This window comes from Typha angustifolia, chromosome 4 (assembly GCF_048772165.1).
Source record: "Typha angustifolia cultivar Huaian chromosome 4, ASM4877216v1, whole genome shotgun sequence".
Lineage (NCBI taxonomy): Eukaryota > Viridiplantae > Streptophyta > Magnoliopsida > Poales > Typhaceae > Typha > Typha angustifolia.
In genome coordinates, this window is record NC_133242.1 from 6,758,487 (window position 1) to 6,770,648 (window position 12,162).

The 12,162-nt window shown below is 37.1% G+C and overlaps 1 protein-coding gene across 1 annotated transcript in view; it reads left to right on the forward strand.

The window, feature by feature from the left end:
* Positions 1-12,162, forward strand: part of LOC140759560 (peptide-N(4)-(N-acetyl-beta-glucosaminyl)asparagine amidase) — a 58,275-nt gene that overhangs the window by 22,278 nt on the left and 23,835 nt on the right. The window contains exons 8-9 of the mRNA XM_073096150.1: positions 10,725-10,779; positions 10,895-10,981. Of these exons, the coding sequence (XP_072952251.1) occupies positions 10,725-10,779; positions 10,895-10,981 (142 nt within the window). The remainder of the gene's footprint in view (positions 1-10,724; positions 10,780-10,894; positions 10,982-12,162) is intronic.

The following is a 12,162-nucleotide window of genomic DNA, read 5'->3' on the forward strand; positions in this document are numbered from 1 at the left end:
CGGATCAGTTATGAGGAAAAGTCCCGAGCGTCATCTTGAAGTGACTTCTAGTTGATGTGAATCCTGTATAGACCCATTGAGAGAACTGACAGTATAAATATTGGGAAGATGTTAATATGTTGAAACTGTGCAATGCTGCCAATTATGACTCTCTATTGTTATCATTGTTATTATTTAAGTGCATGCCTATTGCAAATTGTTATGTATATCGTTAATCTTAGGTTTTATTTAACACTATAAAATTTTAGAATTTATTTAGTTTTTGAGTGGATTCTACTCACTGAGCTATAGTTGTTGGCTCATGAATTATTTATTTATTTATTTATTATCTCAGGTAATAGTCAACATGGCGATTGAGTGAGACGTACCCGTATCTCATCTTCACTTAGGATCCACCTATTTACCTTTCCGTTCTTTTCGATTTTATGCTTTAGATTAAATGTTAAATTTATTTTGTTTAGAGACTCAAAAACAATGACATTGTTTTATAATTATTGCAATTAGTTTAAATTTAATAAAGCAGATCTTCTTCGTTTATTTATTCTTGCCATTGTACACTTAGAAAGTATTAGTAAGGCTTTGTGTATCTCAAGCATATTGAGGTGTATGGCCAGTTATGATTCCTATCTTGGATTGTGATAATTACGTTGTTATTGAAAGGTATTACGCAATTATTAGAAAATATTTCACTATTATTAGAAGGTAGTATGCTTTTATTATAAGGTATTTCACTTTTATTAGACTGTATTCTACTATTATTAGAAAGTATTAGACTATTATTAATAGGTATCCACAGTTATTAGAATGTATAACACTGTTTGTATAAGGTATTCCGAGTTATTACCTCAAATTTTATATTCTATAGGGTAAACGTAGTTAATGATGTAACACAACATTTTTGAAAATATTACATGGCTAAAATCAGGTAATACAATTTTCTTTTACTGTATTACATAGTTAAAATCATATACAACAGTTTCTTTTTTGATTGTATTATAGTATTAAAATCACATAATACAGTTCCTTTTACTGTATTATGCAGTTAAAATCATGTAACACAGTTTTTTTTATACTATTATGCATTTAAAATCACATAATTTAGTTTTGTTTTGACTGTTTTATGTAGATATATGTGAGGAAGAGCAAATATATATTTTCCTTCCCGGCTTCTCCAGACAAAAGTGACAGTTCATAAAATGTCACACTGCATAAAATGCATAGCAAATTTCTCTCCTCCCATCTCAAGGTAGTTTGGGAAACAAATAGTGAAAATGGCTGTCACGACTTGAAATAGGAATCATGACCGGCCATGCATCTCAATATACTTGAGATACACGAAATCTTATTAGTACTTTCTATGTGTACGATGACAAAATAAATAAATAAAATAAAAATCTGCTTTATTAAAATTAAAACTAATTGCAATAAATATAAAACAAGTTAATGTTTTATAGTCTCTAAACGAAATAAATAAAACTTCTAATCTAAAGTATAAAATCCAAAAGAGCAGAAAAATAAATAGGTGAATCCTAAGTGGAGGTGAAGTCCGGGTACATCTCGCTCAGTCGCCTCGCTGACTATTACCTGAGATAGATAAATAAATACAAAAAAAAAGAATCCATGAGCCAACAACTATAGCTTAGTGAGTGGATTCCACTCAAAAACCAAATAAATTTTAAATTATATTAAAGCTGAATAAAATTAAACAAAAATTAACAATATCCATAACAATATGCAATATGTATGCTCTTTAAATAATAACAATGATAACAATAGAGTCACAACTAGTAACCTTGCACGGTTTCAATCATATTAACATCTTTTCAATATTTATACTGTCATATGTCTCAATGGGTCTAAGCCCTGCGAATCCACATCAACTAGAAGTCACATCGAGATGACGTTCGAAACTTTTCTTCATAGCTGATCCGGTTAGGGTTATCAGATGGTATCACTATGTGATCAACACACCCTGTCTTTTTCACTAACTGTTGAGAGAAATTAGAGTCACTTATAAAATTTCTCATTCATCCTAGGATTGTTCCCTAACTTCGCCAGAGTCACCTAAGAAAGTCACCGTAGTGATTTGATTTAAGACTTTCCCCTAAACTTCCAAATAGACTTGAGTCACCACAAAAAACCGCAAGCAATTTATACTGGGACTGTTCTCTAAGTTGTACCAATACTAGTCTCATTTTTTTTTTACTAAAATTTAATATTTGCACAAGGTATGACGATACACTGAGTATAATGATTAAATACACACAGAAAATATACCAATTAAATTTTGCACGTACGGAAGAAATAAATAAATAAATATGTGAGTGAACCCACTCACCTGAGTCTAGGCAAGACAACCGAAATCTTAAATCTCTAGCTCACGTACTAAAAATTACCACCTTTAATAATAAATAATAATAAATTTTTTAATTTGAATAATATCAATATTTCTAAAATTTAAAAACTAAAAAGAACTAAAATGGGTTTAATTTACCCATTGGATTGGGTTGGGCTACTGTTGGCTCGGCCCATTCCAAGAAAGAAACTAATTGGGCTGGTCCTTGGCCCAACCAAAATAATGGATTGGGCTACGGGTTGGCCCGTAGCCCATCCAAAAAAATTGGTTTGGGTCGGGTCTGTGGATCCGAAATTCAAACCCAAACCGAACCCAAACTTAAAAGGAAAAAGGGGTTGGCTCGGGTTAAACCCGAGCCCTGCTAACCTCTTTCTTCCTTCTCGCGACCGACACGAGAAAGAGAAGAATCGAGGGGGAGAGTGACCGCTGGCGACCCCTGCAGGCGGCGGTTCACGACCACTCTCCACCACTCGTCTCTCTCTCTCTCTCTCTCTCTCTCTCTCTCTCTCTGTCATCCTCACGAGGTGGAGGAGAACCCACCATCGACGACCGATTTCGAAGCTGACGACGATTGGAGTCATGAGGGTTTTTTCAGAAGGCAACCATGGCGCAAGGCCAACGGCTTGGAGCTCTTGAGCACGAGCAGCAGCAGCCCGAAGTCGCCGGCCGGCGAGAGTTGCTGGCGAAGCCGAAATCGCCCAAATTAGGTATTTCTAATTTACTTTATTAAACTGAAATTAAACTAGAGGGATGAGAGAGGGCTTACCAAGGAGTCACGTGGTGGTCTCCATTGGCTCCGGCAAGTCGATTCCACGGCGTGACTCCGACGGTGAGAAAAAAAAAGAAAACGAAGGAGGGGAAGAAGAGAGGAGAGGGCTGAAGGGATTAAGGGGAGAGAAAAATTTAGGGTTTAATTTATAGATTAAAAGAAGATCAAATCTAATTCGATTCGGATTAGATGAGATCTTCTCTGCGCCTCTCGCGTGTCGGAGAGGGAGAGGGGAGGGGCTGCACATGCACCCTCCTCTCTTAACCCCCAATTAATTTTTTATTTAATTTAATTTTTTCTGGTTCTGACAATGGCTTACCTTGCAAAAGAAACTAAAAGTGGACCTAACCTCTAAAATGAAAAATGCCATTGTATTTTTACTGCAAAAGGCCTAAATAACTTTATATATATATATATATACACTAGATGTACATATCAAACTTTTGAGTATTGGAGTTGGGATCGGTATCGACCATCTGGAAAAAAGATATGTATCGGATCAAACTATTTTTTTAATTATGTAAAATTCTAAACATTATTTAAAAATACAAAAAATTTCTAAAAATTTTGAAAAATTGATAAGAAAATAGAAAAAAATTTACTCATATATGAAGCCAAAAAACTTTAAAAAATATATTAATTTACTTAAAATTTAAAACTTTGATAAATACTGAGCTGGCTTTTGTAAATTTCTTTGGTCATCATTATAATCACCATAAGTTTGTAAATAATATTGTATAGGACCTGGTGCTCTAAAATGTGGTATCATACTATTTATATTATATGGATCTTATTGTGTGACTGTTTGAGGAATATAATAATTACTGTATGGATCTTGTGTATGAGGATGCTGAGGATAATAACCAGCATATAGATCTTGTGATGATTTCATATAATGAATACTCGATGCACTATAATCATAGGGAGCAACATTCTCATAACGACGTTGTTGATATGTATATACATCTTCAGTTTCTTCGTCTTCAATGTCAATTCCTCCTTAACTTTCCTTAGCAAATGTAGATGGGACAATCTTACCACCAGGTAGGTCTATTATCAGGATCATTAGTATTATTACTAGTATTGGTTGATGGACTATCTCACGCTGTTGACAACTTGTACTTTCTTTTGCTGCCATGGGTTATCTGTCATGACTCAAGATAGGAATTATGCACCTCAATATGCTTGAGATACACAAAGCCTTACTAATACTTCCTAAGTGTACAATGGTAAGAATAAATAAACGAAGATCTGCTTTATTAAATTTAAACTAATTGCAAAAATTATAAAACAATGTTATTGTTTTTGAGTCTCTAAACGAAATAAATTTAACATTTAATCTAAAACATAAAATTGAAAAGAGAGGAAAGGTAAATAGGTGGGTCCTAAGTGAAGGTGGGATCCGGGTACGTCTCGCTCAGTCGCCACGCTGACTATTACCTGAGATAATAAATAAATAAATAAAAAAATCCATGAGCCAATAACTATAGCTCAGTGAGTGGAATTCACTCGAAAACCAAATAAATTCTAAATTTTATTAATGTTGAATAAAAACTAAGATCAATAATATACATAACAATTTGCAATAGGCATGCTCTTTAAATAATAACAATGATAACAATAGAGAGTTATAACTTGTAACCTTGCACAGTTTTAATATATTAACATCTTTTCAATATTTATATTGTCATTTATCTTAATGGGTTTATACCCTGTGGATCCACATTAACTAGAGTCACCTCGAGATGACGCTCGGGACTTTTCTTCATAGCTGATCTGGTTAGGATCATCAGATGGTATCGCTATGTGATCAACACACCCTGTCTTTTCTACTAACCGTTGAGAGAAATTAGAGTCACGAAATTTTTTATTTATCCTAGGACTGTTTCCTAACTTCACCAGAGTCACCTAAGAAAGTCACTGCAGTGATTTGATTTAGGACCTTCCCTTGGACTTCTAGATAGACTTGAGTCACCACGGAAAACCGTAAATGATTTATACTTGGACTATTCTCTAAATCGTACAAATATTAGTCTTATTTTTTTTTTCACTAAAATTTAATATTTGCACAAGGTATGACGATGTACTGAGTATAATGATTAAATGCACACAAAAAATGTAACAATTAAATTTGCATGTAAGGCTGAAATAAATAAATTTGCACACAGAAAATTACATGAGAAAATTACATGGTCTGACAAGGTACGAAATATAATAAAAATAAATGTGAATGAACTCACTCACCAGAGTCTAAGCAAGACAACTGAAATCTCTTACTTACGTACTAAAAATCACCACCTTTAATAATAGATAATAATAAAATCTTTAATTTGAATAATATCAATATTTCTAAAATTTTAAAAAAACTAAAAAGAACTAAAATGGGTTAAATTACCCATTGGATTGGGCTAGGCTACTGTTGGCTCGGCCCACTCCAAAAAGAACTAATCGGGCTGGGCCAAAGCCTAGCCAAAACAATGGATTAGGCTACGGGCTAACCTGCAACCCACCCAAATTTAGTGGTTCGGGTCGGGTCGTTGGATCCGAAATTCAAACCCGAACCTGAACCTGAAAACCATAAGAAAAGGGTTGGCTCAGGTTAAACCCGAGCCCAACCAAATCCTTCCGTTTCCGCGACCGGCGCGAGGAAGAGAAGAATTAAAGGAGAGAGTGACCGCCAGCGACGGTTCAATGACCACACCTCAAGCCCCTCGATTTCCTCTTGCGACTTTGTCGTCCTCACGAGGTGGAGAAGAACCCACCACAGATGGCCAACTCAAAAGTCGACTACGATTGGAGCCATGAGGGCTCCAAGGTGAACACCCATGGTATGAGACCAACGACAAGAGGTTTCCAGTGGAGGAGAGACAGCGACCCGAAGCCGTTAGGTATTTTTATTTTAACCTATTAAACTGAAATTAAAACTGATTCTACTGTGTGACTCCGACGGTGAGAAAGAAGAAAACGAAGGAGAAGAGAAAAGAGAGGCTGAGGGGGGGTTAAGGAGAGAGAGAGAATTAGGGTTTAATTTATAGATTAAAAGAAAATCCAAATCTAACTTGATTCGGATTAGGCGAGATTTCCGCTGCGCCTCGTTGCGTGCCGAAGAGGGAGAGGGGAGGGGGTTGCACGTGTAGAGCACGTGCACCCTCCACTCTCAACCCTTTTTTTTTTTTCGGTTCTCACATTATCTCTATCTCTATCATCTAATAATCTGTCTTCTATTTTTCTGATACCACTTTGATAGGCTTTGATACCAATTGATAGGTTCTGGAACCAAAAATAAGCTACGCTAAGATTCCTTCAAGATCTAAATGTATTACAGGAATCAGTCCGCGTAACCGTGAAAAAATATTCGTCAGAAATTCTTCGGTAGTCAGAAAATTATGAAACCAATTGGCTTGGAACCGTAACTTCTTGATCTACAACTTGCCATATCCGACGATGAATTGACTATAATAACCGGTGGTAGTAGTAGGAATAGGCCAAGCAGTCATGCATACAATCTTTTGTGGATCCGTCGCTACACTATTCGCTGAAATGATGTGGTTTAAATACTCCATTTTTGGTACTCCTTATAGGCACTTGGACTTTTTGATCTTCAATTGGTTTTGCTTCAACAAATTTAGCAAGTCCTCCAAATGTCGCCGGTGCTTCAATTTAGTCTTGCTATACACCAAAATATCGTCAAAAAATACCAAGATATACCTTCGAAATAAAAAACAAAATATATCATTCATGAGGCCTTGAAAGATAGCTGGAGCATTAGTGAGACCAAAAGGCATCACCCAGAACTCGTAATGCCCGTCCGGAGTCCGAAATGCAGTTTTGTGCACATCTGCAGAGTGAACTATAATTTGATGATACTCGGCCCTCAAGTCAAACTTACTAAATATGGTCGCCCCTGCTTTCTCGTCCAGTAGCCCCTCTATAATCGGAATGGGATATCGGTCCTTGACGGTAATAACGTTTGGTGCCCGATAGTTGACACAAAAATGCTATGTCCCATCCTTCTTTCGCACCAATAGCACGGGGGATGAGTATGAGCTATGACTTAGTTGAATGAGGCCTTGCTCCAACATCTCAGCTACCATCTTGGAGATAACTTCTTTTTGCACATGTGGATACCGATATAGCCTCACGTTCATCAGTGTAGCTCTGGGTACAATCTCTATGCGATGGCCCGCCGCTTTCTTCGGTGGCAACTCTTGTGGCTTCTCAAACAGTCTAGAATAGTTATCTAATAAATTAGACAATTCAATGGTAATACCTGAACTCGTTTAAGGCTTATCTCTTGCTTTTTCTAACTGAAGAAGATATGCCAAATCATACGCACAAGGCAGCCCCACGATAGGCTGCATCGCAGGAATCGGCGAAGACCGAACACCATCAAGCCGCACATCTTTGTTTCCTTGTTTATATTTCATCCACATACTCCGAAAATCAAATGTGACGGGTCCCAAACTCTGTAACCACTGAGCACTAAGGACAATGTTCGCTCCGCGTAGCGCTAACAGATACAAGTTCACAATGATGTCCTTGCACCCGTATACCGACTCGGCGACACAAGCTCTTCGTCCTAAGCTTCATGTCGTCTCCAATAGCAACGTCAAATCTCATAGTCGGTTCGGTATCCAGACCCAATCTCCTCACTAGCCTCTCGTTTAGAAAGTTGTGTGTACTCCCCGAATTGATGAGGATGTGCACATAATGCTTTTTAACGAGTCTATTTACTCGTAACGTCTTCGGCGCGGAAGTACCCGAATATACATGCATCGATATTTCAGCTTGGATATTTTTCTCCACGCCCTCCACAACGGTCTCCTCATAGGTCTCCTATGGACACTCTCTATCATCATCAATGTCATCATCCTCAGAACCATCGATAAGCATCACACTCCCGATTGGTTTAGAACACCGATGACCGGGGGTGAAATGCTCATCACATCAAAAGCAAAGGCTCTTCGCTCTTTAAAGCTTCTTTATCTGGGCAGGTGTGAGTTCAAACAGGGGGTCTTGTGCCTCCTCTAACATCATAAGAAGGTCTCAAAGGTGGTCATGGTCTAGTACTCACAGCCGCTGTTCTTGAAACCGTAGAATTTTCAGCCGGCGTTTTGGGTGCAAATCGCCCATCTCGGTTGCTCTAATTAGTTTTCGCTGCCATCTTTAGAGCCCCATGCTTTTGTTCCATTCTCACGGCCTTCTCAAAGGCCTCCTCAAGAGTAGTAGGACATAGAGCACGAACATTCGCTTGTATCTCTTCTCGTAGCCCTGAAATAAATGTACTCATCAATGTACATTCGGGGCACAGTGGCTCACAACGACTACTAACTCTTTCAAACTCAGCTTGGTACTTCAATACTGTAGATCTTACTTAATGTAGCAGCAAAATCTTTATATGCCGCTATCCCATATCCGCGTGTAATCCTCCTATAAAAATTAGCCCATTAGGTAAATCCACTACCACGAATAACCGATCTATACCAATGCATTGCCGTTTCTTGGAGGTGAAAGCTTGCCATCTGGACTTTTACATCTTCCGCTGTACCTTGACAATCAAAATATTGTTCAACTTGAAACACCCAATCTGTTGGATCACCGCTTTAGAATTTTGGAAAGTCCAAGTGTGCGGTTCTTCTTCGAATAGTGTTGTCGAGTTTGCAAAAGATTCTTGGTTTAGATCTAAACCTTTGTGCATGTTGATCACCTTCTCTAAATCTTCGAGTACGTCCATCACCATCTCCATAGGGATTAACCTCATCCTCAGTGCCAATCCTCCTTATCGACGAAGCGCATCGGTGCCGCACGTCTCTCAGGTTCTACCACCACCGGTCTTGGGTTTTGTAACAGAGGTGGGGGATGATGTGAAGGCATAGGTAGGAGGGGATCATTGACACTCATATGACGCACTTGGACCTGTGGGGTATCGGTTCGATGAGGTCCCACCGTTGGTCTTTTTTGAAACTCCGTTCGTCGTTGAGGAGATAACGAACCCAATCGATTCACGACATATTCCTTGAATTTATTATAATCCTTTTGCATGTTGTCAACTCTATGCAACAATGTTTGGTACATGCCTCTAAGTTCATCCATATTCGAACCTATAGACGTTGGTTGACTCGGTTCTGCCGTGGTCGCTCCAAAGGAATCGGCCTCACGGTTAGGATCATCGTGCATTGAGTCCTCCTTTGTCGGTATGCTCTCCATAGGTCTCCTTGTTGATGTCATCTTCCTTGTTTCAATTATTAATGGAGGTCTGAGGTTCGCGTGCTCTGATACCACCATGGTAATTATTGGTGTCGTATCACTATATGGTAGACGTTGGACCTTATATGGCAAGATGCGTTTGATTAGTCGGAATGAATTACAATTTCTTTAGGGCTGCTTTTTTGGTTGGCTGATTTGTGGAATTAAAATTTAGCTGTTGGCATGGTCTTAGTTTCAGCTCTTTATAGTATTTTTTTTTTCAACAATTCTCCATTTTCTTCGGACTCTTTTCATTCGGTTTACATATATGTTTACTTACTGTTACCATAACATTTTATGATCCTGTATAAAAATTCTCACAAAAATTATCTTTGTTTAGTACATCTTTTCTTCTCCTTTTCTTTTTCCATTTTAGGTTGTTACATGCCACACTTATTTTGTGACTAGCTGCTGGTGTGGCCATGTGTCATGTTATGTTTTTTGTTATATTTATGAGTGTTTCTTTCATACCCGTCACTCAAATTGGTTGGTTAAGGTGAAAGAGAAATCAAACCGTTGACAGAACCAATGGTAAAATTGAGAATTCGTAATATTAAGCTTTTCAACCGGTGTTATCTTCATATTAGGATTCTAGTATGTGACTTTTATGTTCTCCTCTCTCTCTCTCTCTCTCTCTCTTATTCATAGTAAAATAAATCTGATTCTTATCATCATCTACATATCCTATATCCTTATCTCTCTTCATCTCCTCTTTTCCAAATTCATTATTCAGTTTGCTTATATTTTAAAAAAAGAATATCTTACTATGATCAAGTTTTACAGTGATATGCTTCCAAATTTAATTCAAAACATTATGTATTTAAATCTGATTTGAAATTGATTAGATTTGCATAATTTATAGTCTAAGTCATTTACTTTACTTTTGAATTCAAATCTATTTGATTATATTTATTTGCGACAATCTTTCCCTAATTGATCCAGATCCCACATCCTTTTCTCTGTCCTCTCTCAAATACGAACATCTCTCAGTAATTCTCTCCATAATTAATGTACTTATTAGCTCTTTAAGCACTTAAGGAATTAAGTTAAATCCGGTACCGAGGGACTAGAACTGGGCATGTATAAAGAAAGGAATACCAGCTAGAATGGCAATTACAACCTTTGGATCAAGATAGACAAGTTAAGAGGGGTATGGAAGATTTTGCCTCTATTTATTTGAATTGTTAGCTTAACTTTTACTTGCCATTTGGAATATTTGTACTATGGCAGATAATAGCTTACTCTAATCTTCTTTTCCTCTTTCCTGAATGTATGCTAAATTTGCTGAGGTGATGATTCAGCAATTATCACCTTATATGACTGCATATGATTGACTAGTTAATGAATATCAAGGTGCAAATTTTGTTCATGTGTCACTCGTTTCCCACGATACAATGATCCACTAAAGGTATGAACCGTTTCCTTTGATCCTTTTATTTTGGAGACTTCGTAGAGTTCAGTACTATCTCCCTTGACTAAGTTCAGTCAAACTCATATGAACATGATGTCCTTTCTAATCTTAGCTTCTGGAAACAAAGAGAGGGCGCTGTGGAGAATGGGCCAACTGCTTTACGCTATATTGTCGAGCCTTTGGCTACAAAGCTCGTTTGGTTAGTAAATTCACTTTGAAAATTGTTAAACCCACTGTTAGACTGTTCACTTTGTGGCGGTATATATTTTCTGAAACTTGAACTTGTGGCCACGTTATGTTGAAAATGAGTCTATATATATATATATATGTTGAACTGTTATCTACATAATTCATATCAGATTAAAAGTAATGTGCCTTCCTTAAGCTCGGAAATATAAAGATCCATATGTTTGATAACAGTTTTAGTTCTGGTTGGTTTTTGGAGATTAATATTTGTTGCAAAATTTTGAGAAGCATGATCAGTATTTTTTACTGAAGTACAAAAGATATTTATTTGCTATACAAAATGACATTAACCTTCTCTATTTAGCTTTTATATTTTTGTCAATTTTGAGTACAATAATATTTCACAGATTCATCAAATTTTCACTTCAGATATTTTACATGGAAAGATTAGAGCGTGATGTGATATCTTACGTTCTAGACATTACAAGTGGGCTACCTTGGTACCTTCATACCCTTGGAAAATGAGCAAGAGGGTAAGATTTTGTGAAAAATATAATGATTGACTCCCACAATTGTTTTGAGCCTCAGAACCAATCTACATAGCCAGTTTTATGAGCCATAAAAACACCTAGGGCTTTCAAAATAATCGAGCAGTTCGAGCATGGCTTAGTTCAAGCTCGGGTTGAAAAATAAGACACTCGAGCCCTAACTACTAACATGGGCTTGGAATTCATTTCGATCTGAGCTTGTGCACAAGTTGGCTCCCTCAAACTTGATTCGACAAGGCTCGATTCAATTTCACTATATATATATATAGTTTGGGACCATTAGATCTTTGATCTAATTGTTCATATCTTTTTTCCATTTATAGCTTAGAATTTCTCCTCCTAAATCCTAATCTTATTGTACTCTCACTAGTTCGATCTCTCCTCATCATCGTTGGCTCTCATCTTGATCTCTTCTCCTTGTTGACTCTTGTCGCTGCAATATATCCTCATTACTGTTTGTCAACTCTCATCATTGGCTCTTATCTTTGTCTCTATTAAATGACAACGATGAGAACAACAATACCTCTATATTTCTTATGACCTCCATCACCGTCTCTTTGTGCCCATGCTCCACAACTAATACTTCGTCACTTAGATCATGATGACCTCAACCCTTTGACCTGCCAAGAAATCAACCTTTCATCTA